The 16,507-nt window shown below is 34.2% G+C and overlaps 1 protein-coding gene across 1 annotated transcript in view; it reads left to right on the top strand.

The window, feature by feature from the left end:
• The first annotated feature begins 2,750 nt into the window (after nt 1–2,750).
• Nucleotides 2,751–16,507, top strand: part of LOC108694479 (thyrotroph embryonic factor) — an 86,978-nt gene continuing 73,221 nt past the window's right edge. Inside the window, exon 1 of the mRNA XM_018204017.1 lies at nt 2,751–3,531. Within this exon, the coding sequence (XP_018059506.1) occupies nt 3,444–3,531 (88 nt within the window). The 5' untranslated portion in view covers nt 2,751–3,443. The remainder of the gene's footprint in view (nt 3,532–16,507) is intronic.

A 16,507-nucleotide genomic window follows, 5' to 3' on the forward strand; every position in this document is an offset into this window, starting at 1 on the left:
ACGAATCTACTTATTTTCTGATACTGATATTTGAATTTTCCGCGTTTTGGGCAAAAGGCGAAGCTTAATATGAGGTGAATTCTTTTTAGTTAAAGTTCTTGCACAGTTCATCTTTATTTCTTTTTTCTTTCTTTCTTCTCGACAGAGAAAAAGAGAAAGGATGAATCGTGCAAGAAGTTCAGCTAAAAAGAACAGGCCTATTATATAGAATGTTCATTACACTTGTTTCAAGAGTAAAAGGAGCGGGGACTAACAGTCCAGGTTCGCGGTGTAAGAATATATTTATAAATATTTATAATTAATATTTATAAATCGTAAGGAGATCCACCACTCTCTCATATGTAGTCCCATATCAGTTAGGCAATTAGATGATTTAATTTGTATCGTCGTCTTTTTATTAATTCGATACTGAAGATGGCTAAAATATTAGCTAAAATGCTATGTACCATACACACACACACACACACACACACACACACACACACACACACGCGCGCGCGCGCGCGCGCGCGCGCGTATATTTGTGATATTGGATTTATGAAATAATAGCGCAATTACTACAGCGCCAATTCCCATTAATCCATTGTCTGTTATTTATTTACATTTGTAAATGTAAATAAATAAATATACACAATAAAGATAAAAACATACTTTTATAATTATTTAATGAATTTTGAAAGCATTAAAATTGATTACAAGCATATTTAGGATTTTTTTTTGGAAAGGATTTTTATCAAATCTTTTCTTCTTTTATCACATGAATAGCAATTTCGGTAAAAATCCTCCCTGATTAGGGTATCCAGCCCTAATGATCTTGACTTTGACATATATTGTCAAGGTTATGACCCTGACAGGTCGTCACCTCCAACAGGTTTTAGTCATCGTTCGTTATTCGTTAAAAAGTTATTAACAGTCAAAGTTAATTATTTCTCTGCTTTACATGAAGAGTCAGATAACTTCAGACAAAAAGAAAGGTATAAGGTGGACGAATTCAAGAAATATAACTTTTCACGTAAAATGACTTTCATCCTACCTTCTACCCTGAGCTGAGGGGCGCGCTACATACATAGTGTGCTGAGTTTGGGTTTGTAGGATCGTTAATTATAGCCCAAATGAAATTTTGCAGGTCAGTTGTCTCTGTGGATTATCATATATTATATCATTTTACTTTTTGGCACGAGAATATTTGGAACGTTTCGAATTTCGTACAAACAAAATATTATTTTCTTTACGCGATAAAGCAGATGCTATAGCCATCTATTAGGAGGACAGAAAGTTGCTGGCAGCAGCCAGATATACATTGCTGTATTTGACGGCATTTATCATTCGATAGGAGCTCCAATTATCTTATCTACAAATTTCTATAAATTAAATATGAGTTAATGTGCTAAGAATCTTCCACTTATGTGTACTGATAACTTTTACACTGAAATAGTTCACACTTAGGGAAAGTTTTTCTTCCAAATAACCGAGATTCTAGGGATCGATATCTTATATACATATAACTAGACGTAAAAGAATTAAACTGAGTTTATCCAAATGACAGTTTGAGTCATCAACTTTGATAGATCAATTTCAGAGTTCTTTATTTATCTATTTATCTATTTATTTAGATTAGTATAATGTTCATTTATAAGTTAAAAGCTGATTATCAAATATTTGCTAAATAGGTGGAAGCACTGGCGTTGGAAATAAGAAATTACTCAATCGACATCAAAAAGATCAAATATCAATTGATAACATTTTTGTTACAATTTCGCACTTAATAATTTAACTGTTATGGATACCAGTGTTGTATATATTACATGCATATTTATTATTGAAATCATAATATATATAACATATAATAAATGTTGTTACTTTTAATATCAACTTTCGAGTATTTTGTAAAAACTCTATTTGACCGTCCAATTTCTTATCTATTAACGATATTGTTGAAAGAAGAATTATAAAACGATTTTAAATAATAATATTTATATTCATAATACATTCATCAACAGAAATTTATGGAAGAAGCACATTATGCGCATGACAATATGTCCGATTACTCGACGAGCCAAGACTATGGAATTTCATGCGCTGTTTTGAAGAATCGTTTCTGATTGAAATCCAGATCAGATGATCCTAACATTCCGGATTCTAATACATTCGTGAAGATTTTCGATCCTTTTATCGGAACTCATCGTAAAGTCAACTTAATAGCGTATTTTGGGATACATCTACACGTACGTATACTTATTATATATATATAACATACAATGCCTCCGTTCTTCCGATTACGGCGCTATCCTTCGTTCCTATCGAGTCTTTTCGCCGTAGCAAGATCTGATCGCGTCAATTACTTTACAAATTATTGCGTGAAAAGTCATCGAGCGATCGAACAGCAGAACTCGGTACTTTCGGTAGCGATCGTTGTCGGACGTTCTGGCGCGATGCGTCGCGCTGCGGATCGCGCTAATGCGGGATCGCGCGGCGAGAGAGCGGGTGTGCGATTGCGCGCGCAAGTATTTGATAACGCTGAGGTAGGCAAGGCATGAGAGCTTGGGTGCTCGTTATCAGTGCGGCAGGCGTCGGCAGGCTTGAAACGGCACTCGGTCCACCAGTCGGCCAGGAGATCGCGCCACGAGGCGAGCCACTTTTAGATTGATTTTCAAGAGCACCGCCAGCACGGGGCCAGCGCTCCGCGTTTATTTTAACGCGCTTAGAGACAGAAAGAGAGAGAGAGAGAGAGAGAGAGAGAGAGAGAGAGAGAGAGAGAGAGAAAGAGAGCGGGTATAGGGAGAACGAGTCCGCGCGCTCCGGCTGTACAGGCGTTTCAGGCTGATTGAGATAGTGCGAGGGAGCGACGTGACGACGTGGTGAGAGGTTCGGCAAGCGGTGAACGGGCGAAGCGCCTCTCCTCCGCGGCACGCAAGACCGGTCTCTCCGACAATATCGTCGTAATTTTCGATCCGTGGACCCCCGTCCCGTCGCACGACGAAGCGCGCACAATAACCGTACGTAACATACGTACGAAGCACGCGACGACTGCAATTGCAAGCTGCGGAAGCGTGTGCCGTCGCCGTCGCCGTCGCCGTCGCCGTCGTCAAGGAAATATAATATATACTCGAGGAGAGACCACCGCGCGTGTACATATATCCTTCTGCGGTCCGGATTCTTCCTCTCTCTCTAGTTCTTTCTCGTCACACAGTACAACATCATCGGATTCGTTCCTTCGCGTCTGCCTTTCCGCTTCGCTCCGCTCCGCTCCGTGTCGCACCGCGTCGCGTCGCGCCGCGCTGATCCGCCCCGCGGTCCGCTCCGTTCCGTTCCGTGCCGTGCCTTCTCTCTACAATCCTATCTACACTACTCGTGCGCGGTGTGTGCCATCGAGTGTGTCTCCGCGTGTGCGCTGCGGCAGGCCCGAGGTGTGCACTTGTAGGCTTCGTGGCGCAGTGCGTGAAATGAGTGACAAGGACCGCTCCTCTCCCACCCTCGTCGAAAACAGTCTCAAGTCGCTGCTCGACCAGCCCAGCATATTCCCGCTGATCGGTAAGTGTTGCTCACCGGTTCGCGCCGATTGTGCGCGAGTAATTCTGAGAGTCCGCATTTACACGCGCGATCGTACGACGTTGATTTGGCATGCGAAACGCACGGCTCTCCACGCTCTCGCGCTCCGATCCTACATGCATTCTCCGAAGCGGACTCTACTCGGACAGCTCGGGTTCCGCGTCGCTTCCTCTCCTCGCTCTTTCCACCTGTCCTCGAGCGTTCCGCGACGTTCGTCACTTGACGGAATCTGTCCCGCGGTTTTTCATCTCGGAGGAAGCGCGCGTGTTGTTTCTCCGAAAGATTCTCGTCGTCGTTCCCTGGTTGCGCAGCGCGTGATTTTTTTCGTGGTCCGTATCCAATACTTATAATACATTTTGGAAAAAAATAAAAAATTAAAGAATGAAAAGGGGGAGGATCAATTCTCGTTTCAAAATTCGCGCAAACACGCCGGCTACCACAGCGCGGACTGGCGGCGATCACGCGAGCGCACGGTATGCGCAGCACGTCCGTCGTGAATTCGAATATATTTCGATGCGATCGCATTTGAATTTCGAGTTCGACAGCGCGCTCGCATATCTCCATGCGCAGCGTGCTATAGGAGACTCACGCTTTTTCCTATTATCGGGCCGCGCGACTGCCAAGGCGGGCCAAAGTGCAAAGGGCGAGAACGCGAAACGGGCGGAGAGGGAGGAAGAGAGATAGAGAGAGAGAGAGAGAGTGTGGGATAGACAGAAGGATGGAGAAAGAGTGAAGTCATGGAGGACAACGAGCATGTGTTCGTGCGATCGTCATTGCGCCGACGCTGTCGGTCTGCCGATTAACCTCGTTTAAGACCCCGTGGCGCACCACGTGATATTGTCAGCCTTACCTCGCCCCGAAGCAGACCCAACCTACACGCTTGATTCCGCTCCGCTCGGTAGAGCGAGCATGAAGCGACTAATCTTGCACGACGTGTGGCTGAGAAGGCCGAGGAAGCCATATGATAGCAGTTCTTATAGTCTGTTCCACAAGAGTAGGTACGAAAGAAATCGAGATTGTTGAATTAAAAGTGATCGAATGGGAATTCGTCTTGCAAAGTTATGAATCCCTTGTGTTTGGAATTAGGAACTGAATCGAAACGTTTTGAATTTTTTCCCTTCCATTCCTTCGTTTTCACTTTGTTAAGCATTCCTGCATTGTGATATTACTTTATGCTGTAAAAGTAATTTAAGAGATTATTAAAAAGATTGTTTTTTAATTCAATAGCTTAAGGAATAAAATGATGTAACAAAAAGAAAGATCAATTAGGAAAGAGGAAAAATGAATCAAACATTTTTTATTTTTGATTTCAGAGATGAGAAATTCGATTATGTATAATATATTTTTCTACCATTATTTTTAAACAGAGTTCCGCGGCTACACTGTTTTTAATTTTGATTATTTAGTATTTAGTATAAAAAAATTCAGAATTCTTTTTTATTTTTCTAAAGAACTGTAGAACTATGAGAAAAATGCTATTAAAACTGTCATTATTTTACTAATATGAAAGAATAATGATAGCAGTATTTTTCATAATTCTCCAATTCCTTATAAAAATAAAAAAGAATTCTATATTTTTTATACTAAAAATTTTTATACCAAAATTGAAAAAATTTCAATCAGATCTCTGTTTTTAAAATATTGTAGAATATAGATCTCTGCTAATACTAACGAAAAATGTTACTGGAATTATGATATACAATATTATCAGCATTACACTTTATCTCCAAGTGCTGTCTTTTATACAGGGTGTTAAAAAAATTCATTCAGCATTTACATATGTGACATACATATGTACCATGCTGAATAAAAAAGCTTTAGTGAACATAGATCGAAAGATCAATCTTTCTGAGATATAAACAATTTTGTATGTTAATATCATAACTGATTCTTATTACCTCTTCTACTTGTTGCATATGATATGAAAAGAAAGAAATTGAGATAAGTAGTCTATTTGGAAGGAATACAAGTTCAATATAAGGTGATCTTCCATAATATCCATCCAATCATAATTATCGATTGATATCTTACTGTTGAAGTTTTTCATTAAAGTTTATATGGAACATGAATGAGAATATTCAAAACGCAGTTTTTAAATAGTTTATTTAAAAACTAACTAACGAAAGTTTTTTTTATTTAATATAGTGTGTACTGTCTACCAAACAATATTGAATGCTTTTTTGTGAACACCCGGTATATATCTTATATTTTATTTTTAATTGTTGCTAATCTTTAATTTTTTTATTTTTAATATTTAATCTTAGATATAATATTTTTCCATTGTACGCAGATCAACAAATCTAAAAATAGACTAAAACATTATTCTAAAAAAAAGTTATCCAATGATACGAAATCAATTACAATCGTAATCAATTTATTCATTACATCACGATTAACATTGCACTTTTTATTCATTTTCTCATTCGATAATTATGCTGTATAGTAATAAGTATCTCCTTCTCTGTTTCTTTTATAAAGAAAAAAAGCATCAACAAGTCGTATGTCAATAAACCGAAGCGCAGAGAATTCACGCTTTATGAAAAAATAAGTGAATTATGAAACTCTGGTATAAGAATTCATTTTGTGAAGTTATACCGCAAAGCGAAATCAATTACTCTTAATCTGTCTATTTTTTCCGACTAATTATGAATCGCGTTTTCCAGGAAACGTTTGCAGCGTTTGATGTAAGTTACAATCGGATGATGTAATTTTTGCAATGCGCAATTTGTTTCGTTATGAACGATGCTAGTTACATAGTCGAATGGGAAGTAACTCGTTATGTTGACTCAGGAAACTGTCCCTAATTTACTACCTCACTGAATCGGATTATTAATGCAATGCAGATTAAGTAATTAGTACGAAAACGTGAATGCGTGCGTGCGAGGGAGATACGTCAATCGCTTGAATTTTTTTTGCTTCGGCTAATTATATAGATATTGCACCTTTCCATCAGTTAGATAACAAAATCGAATCGCTTTCTCGATTACACAAAATACGGTTACTTGGAAGTGGATTCGAATCTCATTCCGGAGATCAAAATGAATAAATAAAATAATTCTGTTTTTATAAGGCTTCTGTTCGCTCACCACTACTAGATTGTGACGTCAGAAGCGAATGTACAATAAAAATTCTTGCATAATAATTAATATGAAAATATATATCAATAAAACGGCACTTACAATTGATAAGATATAGACTGCGCAGTCCTATGAAGTCGTCACTATTTATTGTTTAGAAAGAATAAAATAGCTTGAATTAGCCCTCTCTTTTTCTTTCTTTATCTTTCTTAAAGCAATGAATTGAAGAGAGATACTCAATTCTTTCGGACAGATGCTAAAAACAAGGAACGTACAGTCTATACTTATTACGTTTACGAATAGAAGCGGCTCATAAAATATACCGAGGACTCTCCTTTTATTTCGTTAATAAATAACTGTACATATATTTCTCTGAAAATGAATTATTATGCATAATCAAACGAAATAAGCTATGTTCACAGCTATGGCAAACTGTCAGATGTATAGAAATTTATGATTCAACTTTTCTTCGAAACAAGGAGATGGTTTTCGATATATTTTATAAATTCGTTCTGTCGATTGCAAATATTATTTTTTTTTATTGAAAAATATTTCTATTCAAATATAATTTGAAATTGCAATTTTTATTGCATGTTTTCTCTCGCTTCTAAAATTATACAATTTGAGGTATTATAATGGTGAGTGAACAGGAGAATCTTAATCACTTTTCTTTTTATAAGCAGTGCTTGTTAGACAGATCGATGATTGATTTATCTTATCTTTTATGTATTCTCATTCACATTATTCTCCACGCAAAACTTTCGGCGCAAAAATAAACTGCCTCTAGAATAATTCGGCCTCGAATTCAATTGGCACTCTGTTCGCGCTGCCACGCATTCAAGTTTGGGGGGAAAAATGTCGTCGCGATATCTTCTCGCGATAAAAGATACTATGTTGTTGCAAACACGTATGATATATCACGACAGTAAAGCAACGCTTCGCGTTACTTTTTGATACTGCAACGTCGTAAGAATAAATCCTTTCATCCACACGCGGTTGTAGCCACGGCAGCGCGATTCTATTTATTTTCGGTATTACGACATCGCAGCGTTAAGCTCTTACGACTTGTATTGTGACAGCGATTGTCGTACATGTCACGTGAAAATGCAATGATTTTTTTTTAGTATTTTTAATACATTATATTATTATTTCTTTTTCACATATATATAAGAAACTCTAGGCCACGTATCGTTTATTACTTTCACACCTGCCTATATGTGCAAAATATACTATACAAAAATAATAAAAAAATCGGTCATATATCTACACTCCAAACCAAAAGTTTAGAAACTTTTTTAAAAATTGACACTTTTGAAATTATTTATTCAAATATCCATAATATTGTTTTTCATTTAGATCTAATTATAATTTTTTAGATCTATTATTGGATCTGAAAAATTATGTTTAAAAATACATTGTTGTGCGTGGATTTTTGAGTAAGTAATCTTCAAAATATTAATTTTTAAAAAGTCCAGGAAAAAAATGACGTTATTTGTCGTCATTTTGATGTCATTTCTACGTAAAAGTTGGTATGTTTTCAAACCTTTGCCTGCATTGAAAAAGGAATCAGGTAATAACTCGGTTCGGTTAATGTAAAACCAAAAATAATATTAATTCTAAATATTAAGTAATTGAGGGGAATAAAGGTCTAATTACAAAATCTTAATATTAATAAAAATTAAAATAACTTGCTACCTTTTATTATACATAAATGGGTACAATATCAAATGAATTTATGTAATGTCTTTAAGAAGTTACATGTTACAATACTTCTCTATTACGATCAAAATTACATAAAAAAGCAATAAAAAGAGCTTAAGTATTGGGTTGTCCGGAAAATTCGTACCGATTAACTTATATAATTTAATAAATGCATACTAAAATTTAAATTTTCTGCGTTTCAATTTTCTTTCAACATCGGCACGAACTTTCCGGACAACCCAATAGAATTGTGCCTTTCCGCCTATCCCCTCAATTATATACCAAATGATTGGTTATATTATGTTTAATAATTCTTACATATTTATATAGAAAGGTAAAATTATTCTTGATTATATTAACTGAATATTTGATTCAAATTATTTCCCTCAACGTTTAATAGCTATTATCAGAGTTTTCTTAGAGTGGATTATATACCTAATACGCCACGAAAACAAAAATTGGTAATTATACAAATTAATATGATTGTATACTTCAAGTAGCAAGATGACATTTATTGACGTCGTATTGACGAAAAGCGTCATTTGATGTCACTTTGCGCCTTGGGATGATCATACGCAGAAAGTTGGGCTTCTAAACGCGGCCAACAGTCAGAAAAATTTGAATTGATATAAATGAGTGTGAATTCAGTAGGAGTGTAACAGAACCCAATGCTCGTAGTTTAGGATTAAGCTACTGGTCTACTGGGCGATATTACATTATACGGAGACGTGCACAAGACGCGCCGAGACCTCCCGAAGGGACGCGGCAAACTGCACCTCGTATTTATGCCGATCAATATGAGGGATATAAACGAGAGTAATAGTAGAAGGGCAAAGAGTCGGGGAAGGCACCAGACTTTCCAATTCGGCCAATTACGCCGTATAATGGCATACCTCCGTTTCTCTATCTTTTGATTGTTCCCACAGGTTCTACCGTATCTTCACCTCGTTGTTTGTTTTTTCTATTGATAATTTTGCCTGGCTCTTTTCTCTCTGTAAAATGTAAACTCACTGCATAATGTAAACATTTCTTAATCTCTAAACACATTCAATTAAGAATCACCGTAGTTAATTAAAATTAATTGAGGTCGAATTTATCATTTATTTCAAGATCCTGTTTCTAAACCTCGTACGTTAGTAATGTTTGTTTAATTAATTATACTGTATGATTTCAATTAATTATACTGAATGTAAATAATAATCATTTTTGATGTATTTAGTATTTTTGCATGAACATGAATCTGTTGATGAAAGTTGATAAAAAAATAATGTCAAAGAGATAAAAAAAAGAGGTAACCTCCTTCAATATCATTTTTCTTGTGATGTGAGTCATTTTTTATCAAGAAATTCATATTTAATACGTAAAAGTATGTCGATTATTCATATTCATGGTAAAAAGAAAGGTCAAAGTTTATTGAATAATATATGTTATATGAAAAAATTATTTTCAAATTGCTATATTTCGGAAACAAAAAATCACATCGAAACGAATCAAAATGCATTTTAAAGCTACAAACTGATGCTTTCATGTGGCATTTATGAAATTAAGTAAAAAGATTAATTGTTGGTGCTACAATGTCTTGAAAATCTTTAAAATGATCATTCTTTGCCTTTTTAATGTCATTTTGCTCAAAATTGTCACGAGATAATCAACTTTTGCCAGAAGATTCGTATTCAGTATGCAAAAATACGTCGGAAATGGTTACATTCGTATGGAAAAAACAGTTAAATTTTGTCCCATAGTCCCATTAATCTATATATACTAAAAGTAATGATAAGAATATTTTTATTTTAAAATACATGCGCAATTGTTTATAAGATGTAATCGAAAGGATAAAAGAGTGGTCATTTTTATCTGCTTTTTGGCTCGAATAAAAGATCGACATACTGTTTGCTTCGATCCTATACGCTTGTAAGTGATCGATGTCACTTATGGTTACTGTCGCAGACGTCATCGTTAGTGACCCGACTCGGTGACGAGAAATATAAGCCGGCAAGTAGACGCCGATAAGTCGCGTGCGAAGCGCCGTTTCATTTTTCATTCACTTTCCTACGATCGATATACTTATGTCGCTCCTCGTACTCTATCCTCCTCGTTTCGTCGTAAGACGGACTACAGAATCACGCATATATCAATAAAACAGACATAAAGCAAATGAATATAGCTTGCTATTATTGTGTTGCTTAGAGTCATTCTTGAGCTATTATTACGCTAATGCTATTTATAATTTTTGTTTCGTGCCAGAAGATAAAGTAATTATAAAAAAGCATTTTCAATAATATACGCCTATAGAAAAAAAAGGATACAGATTTTATTATCGCAACTTCTTTTATCTTAGCTATCTTAGATTATATTTATAGCGTGTCTTCTTTCTGTGATGTGATCAGAAAAATCATATTCAATGTGTGTGTTACCGCTGTATATATAATAAAATGAAAACTTCATCTATATTTCATTTTTGAGGCTATCAATCATTAGCAATTGAAAAAATAGTCTTTATTTTTCATCCACTTTGCAGCGTCACTTTTTCGAACCCTCATCATTAATCTAAAAGATAAAAAATATTTAATATCGTTGATTTTGATTTTTATTAAAGTCAGAGGTAAGAGATTTTAATAAACCATTTAGGCTCCAATAAGCATCAAATAACATAACAAAATCAATGTTATAATTTCATAGTCAAAAACGTAACTCTCACAATATGTGTTATATTACATTTGTATTACATTTACATTGTTGAATTTGAAATTATAATTGATGTTATGAGCAAAGAATAACAAAGTCTAAAAATCAGAGCATGTACATAAGATGCCTTAATTAAGACATCTTTAGATGATTTTTGCAAAAATGTTTTTAAAATATCCTTAAGATGTTTTAAGTCGATTTTAAGATTTCGCGTTTGTTTGGTTAGAGTTGTTTGTCAGTTAGTATTTACTGGACAGAATTGTATAATAATTTGAAAGATATGGTCAAGGTCATTGAATCGTTATCACGCGATAATAACATGTTTTAGGTAGGATGTACAAATGTTCCACGCGAATATATGAGATCGTTTTACAATATATTATGAAAGTAAAATTATGGTTTATGGTTCGATAATGATATCGAGTGCTAAAGACTTTGTGTATTTGAGTGTATCTTTCGCTTTTGGTATAAATTATCGGCAGATGAACAGCGTCGAAGGTTTAGCACCGGTATTACGACCCGTTCCTCTACGGCAGTTCGTGCTCTTTCACAATATGTTGAACGATTATTTTTGGTGTGCCAGGACCGTACACACGTCAATCCATTTGATGGATAGGCTGGAAGACCAGAAAAGAGTACCGGCAACTTGAACATGCCTCTCCATGGTCGAGTTATATTTCTCTGCGACTCTAAGCTGAGAAAATAGTCTCCACGCTATCTATTATAATATTTAATTTATGTTTTATGACGATTATGTCAATTAATTTTCGCTTCGCTTCTTTATAGTTATTATTATTCCTATATATGATAAAATTTTTGTTTATATTTTCCACAAAAATTTTTTTAATAATCTATTAAAAATTTTCATTATTTGATAACGATTTTTGGCGAAATTTTGACGAGAAGTATCTATCTATTCTTTTTTAGGTACAAAAAGCCCCGCTTTGACAAAACTGGTCGGCGTGTCATGCGAGATCATTTTCGGTTTTATTAATATGATAGAACAAGAAATAATTGGCTCGCGACGCATGTACTTCCGCAATCGTTTTTCGAGTAATGCATAATAGTTATAATAGTGCCAACTTTATATGGTGCACCAGATGCTGGCTAGTTCCAAGTTGGCTCTAACATCTGCCATTTGCCGACAGTCGATTTTCGATGCCATTTAAATCGTTCGAACGTACGGAGATCAAGGTAAAGGTTAATTACTTCGTTTCCTGTCAACAATTTCTAGGATTATCTCTCGTAAAAAAATTTAATCTGCTGAATTAAAACAAGTAGACAGAAATTCATTTTATCGAAATACTTATCTCCAGTATTTCTCTTCGCGATTGTAATTAGCTGGAGGAATTCTTACACTTTTCGTTATTCTATTTATTTTATTATAACAAAATTAATTTAATGCTTTAGACTTAAAGCACATTGCGTGTAATAATGAATTGTTTTTGTTTTATTATACATTAGATAAAACAATCACTCGCCAGCGCTACTCTTTGCCGTTCAAACAATATTCAGCTTTGCAGAATAATTTCCATTCTTCTAAATCCATTAATTTTTTATCAAGATAGCAGCGGCAATGATGTCGCATAACAGTCAAACAATTATTCCCAAAATTATTTCTTATGTTTCACTATTATTACCCGTAAATCAATTGGAGAGATTATTTGTCGAGTCTTATGCATCTCTAACTTCAAAGTCCCTCGCGACTATCTGCGTGATACTTGACAAGCGTTTAGCACTGTGCGATTTCGCTCGTTAGCACGTATCGCTCGAGTCTCGTCGAGGTACTCATCCGAAAATTTTTCTAATGGTGACAAATATAGAAGACTATGAAAAAAGTTATTTTCTGATAGGTTGATTAATTGTAAAATATATTGTAATTGTAGAAATTGTTGAAATTCTCAACAAGAATTTCTCAATTATAGCAAATAACAAGCCTTTTCTTTTCAATTCTTTCTTATGATTTAGCTTATGTCGCCAGAAAATTATAGATACATGGAATAATAAACTTATCAACGATGAAATGTAAAGTGTTCCAGTTTCAACGGGAGTATTAATTTAGATAAGTCTTAATGTTCCTACGTTTCAGGTAAATATGCACGCTGCGCGCGTTTAAGATGTGAATTTTAGGTAAATGATAAGAAATTATAGCGAGATATTTGTTGCATTAAATCATCTACTTTTAACTATAAAGATAAAACATTAGTAAAATTAATTAATATTCCTATTACACGGAAAAAATGATTTTGTTGAAAGATTTAAATTTTGCTGGATACAAATCTGAAAAATAATTTTATTGCACAATTAAGATAATTTTATTGGAAACTCAAACTCAGGTTGTTAAAATGTCAAAATTTTTTATTCATCATTTTTTAATTTCAGTGTTATCACTTTTTTAGTCTCAGCATAATTATTTTCATGGTCCAATAAAATTATTTTTAGGTATTCAGCAAAAATTTAGATTGTGCAGCAAAATTGTCTCTTCGATTCTCTTATATTCGAGCGAGCTACGATTTTTTCCAAAACGATCCTCTTCTACCTTTGGTTAGAAATTTAGTTCTGTCGAGACCGATCGCTTGTGGCCTGGCGTGGCCTCCAAGCGAGTACCGCTTTTCTGGCAACCTGCCAGAACTTATGCCAGGTTTCAACATACCGGCCGACATGAGTATTTTCGGTTTCGCGGCGAAACGACGACGGCCTGTCTCTCTTTCTGTCTCTTTCCGCGCCTCTCTATCCGTCTCTCTTTCAATACATTTCTTTGAGGGAAAACGAAGGGATTGCTATTAGATCGACAAGTAGACGAATGATGTTTTCGTCGACAAATAACTTTAGTTACCAGTGATTCGAACTAGTTAGTTGAATTTTCGATGCTGCAGACCAGAAGTCTTGTTTACTACCATATTCTTCGCTTTATATAGGGGGTGTCCCAGGAGAAAAGATCAATATTCTGCGAGGAAATGATATCTATTATTTTAAGTAAAAATATAATTTCATATAAATGGATCCTATTCTGAACGGTTTCTGAGATAATGTGGAACAGTGGAATTTTCGAAAATTTATTATAAACTTCAAAAAGTATGTCACTTGATTAAATTATAAAAAGATACGTATCTTTTTCTTAATATTAATTTTGCATATTCTGTTTCGAAAACCGGAATAGGATATACGTTTACATGAATACTTTTGCTTAAAATAATCGATACTATCACCTCTTAAAATATTAATCTTTCCTTCTGAGACACTATGTATAACGTCGAAGTTTGAACTGAAATTATATTGGTTTTCGAACCCTCCTCTATACGCTAGTCAGACACTTGTCGAAGCACAAGTGTAAATGTTTAATTAGCGTTCGACATGATGGCGACGTTTTATTAGTCTCGTGATAAACCACTTTCATCGCGCTAGTATAAGTTACTTAATTATCATTGTATCGATGATGGGATATGTTCGGCCTTTGGTAGGCCTATTTTTTTAAAAGAGTGTAAAAGAATGATAAATATTAATGACAAATATCAAGTATAAAAAGACAAATGATAATAGTTTAACACTATAAGTACTAACGTTTCTTATTGATCACTGAAAAAAATCAAAATAAATTACTGAAAATTAAAAAAATGATAAAAAATCAAATATTTCATTAGTAAAAAAAATATAATTATTGAAAAGTCAAAATTCAGAATCCTGTCTTTTACAAGAGAAATATTGATTTCAAAAATTGAAACATTCAGTAATGACCTTGATAATTCTAGTGTTAATAACTGTGTTCATCAAAAAGCGTAGCTTTACAATTGTTGTAAAATTTTTTAATATCTTTTATCGTTAGTTCCTCACTGGATCTAAATAAATTAATCGTATTAAATAATCTTACAGTTGCAAAGTTGCTTTTTTTGCTAAACACGCAGCCATTGCTATTCATTGTAAGCAATAATAATAATTCTTCTAAAACATATTTAGCTTTCATATATAGATAGATTAGCAAGCAATAGCTGAGCTAATCTGAATGTAAAATCATTTATTAACGGTCCTGTCGGCTGGGAATAAATAATAAAAATTATCCTCATTGTTAATTATTATCTGTTAGCTAATCTGTCAATGGTATATATAAAGAAAAAGATATTTATACAAATGTAAGTACATATTAAAATACGAAGCATTAGTATCAAAATAGAAGTTCCGTGTAGAAAGTTGATGTAAATATACAACAGACTATTTAGAGATGAAGATTGCCTTATCAAATTAATTTTCCATAATTATAGACGGTGTTTGCATATAAACAATATTGCATATAAACAAAATGTACTGAAAAAAAATATATTAAATTTTAATAAATAAATATTTATTTGAATAAAGACAACACTAACTTAATAAGCATTAACTTTATTTACGATAAATAAATATTAATAAATTAATAAATAAATATTTATTAATAATTTAATAAATAAAAATTAATAATAATTTAATCAATAAATATTTACTTGAAAAAGTTAAATTAATGGTTTTTGTGTAAAAAATAAATGTATATATATATTTAGGAAATATTTAACTAGTATTATTCAAACAAATACTAAAATTTAGTACATTTTTTTCTTGGTAAAGAAAGAAAAAAATAAAGAATTGTTTTTCGGTCGCTTCTTATCGTTTGAAAGTTCCTATGTCACTGAACGTATGTTTCTTTGAACGAGGTATGCATAATGAATCGATATGGTAATGTTCAATAATCTCTCAAGATAATCTTCATGTGAATGGCGATAAATAACAATTTGAGTTAAATTTAATGAGTGCACAAGCATAAATATATAGACGCAATATTCAATTAGTAAAATATATAGAGAAAGACAACGTCATTATAGAAACGTAGGAGATTGCATTTGAAATTATTGGTCAAAATTGTGGGAAGACGATCGTCTACGAATAATTTTATCTAAATCAACTCCCTACATTTGAAAATTATTGTTTAAGAAAGCAGAAATCGATTTAGAGATTATCGAAAGAACCTATCTAAAATATCGTCGGCTCAGGAACGTAATTTGCATACGCATCCCAACGCATGCACTTATTATTCACAGCTGGCGGCACGGTGGGGCAAAACACACCGTCGCGACGCATCTTGCGTCTAGTCCTAGAGTTGCTAGGCGAAATAGTCACGCGGTACGTGCATACATGCGTGTGCAGACTCGTCATTAGCACGACTATCATTAGCCGGCAAGGCCGCGTTCAGGACTGTCGACGGATGGCCACAGATCCCTGCGCTTAGTACGTCTGTTTCTCAGGAGGCTCGGGTTTCATGCTATGTGACGGACAGCGCAATTTCGATTAATCTAACGATCCTGTTTCTTTCCCTCGCACTGTTACGATATAAACGGACAACGAATTAAGAAAGCTTGTGTAGAAAGACAATTGTAATAATTAATACAGCGTATACAAAGAATAAAGAATAAAGAGTACAATATAAATACATGAAATCTCGAAATTTGTATAGAATAACAGTATATATA

Source organism: Atta colombica, unplaced genomic scaffold (assembly GCF_001594045.1).
Source record: "Atta colombica isolate Treedump-2 unplaced genomic scaffold, Acol1.0 scaffold12, whole genome shotgun sequence".
Classification (NCBI taxonomy): domain Eukaryota; kingdom Metazoa; phylum Arthropoda; class Insecta; order Hymenoptera; family Formicidae; genus Atta; species Atta colombica.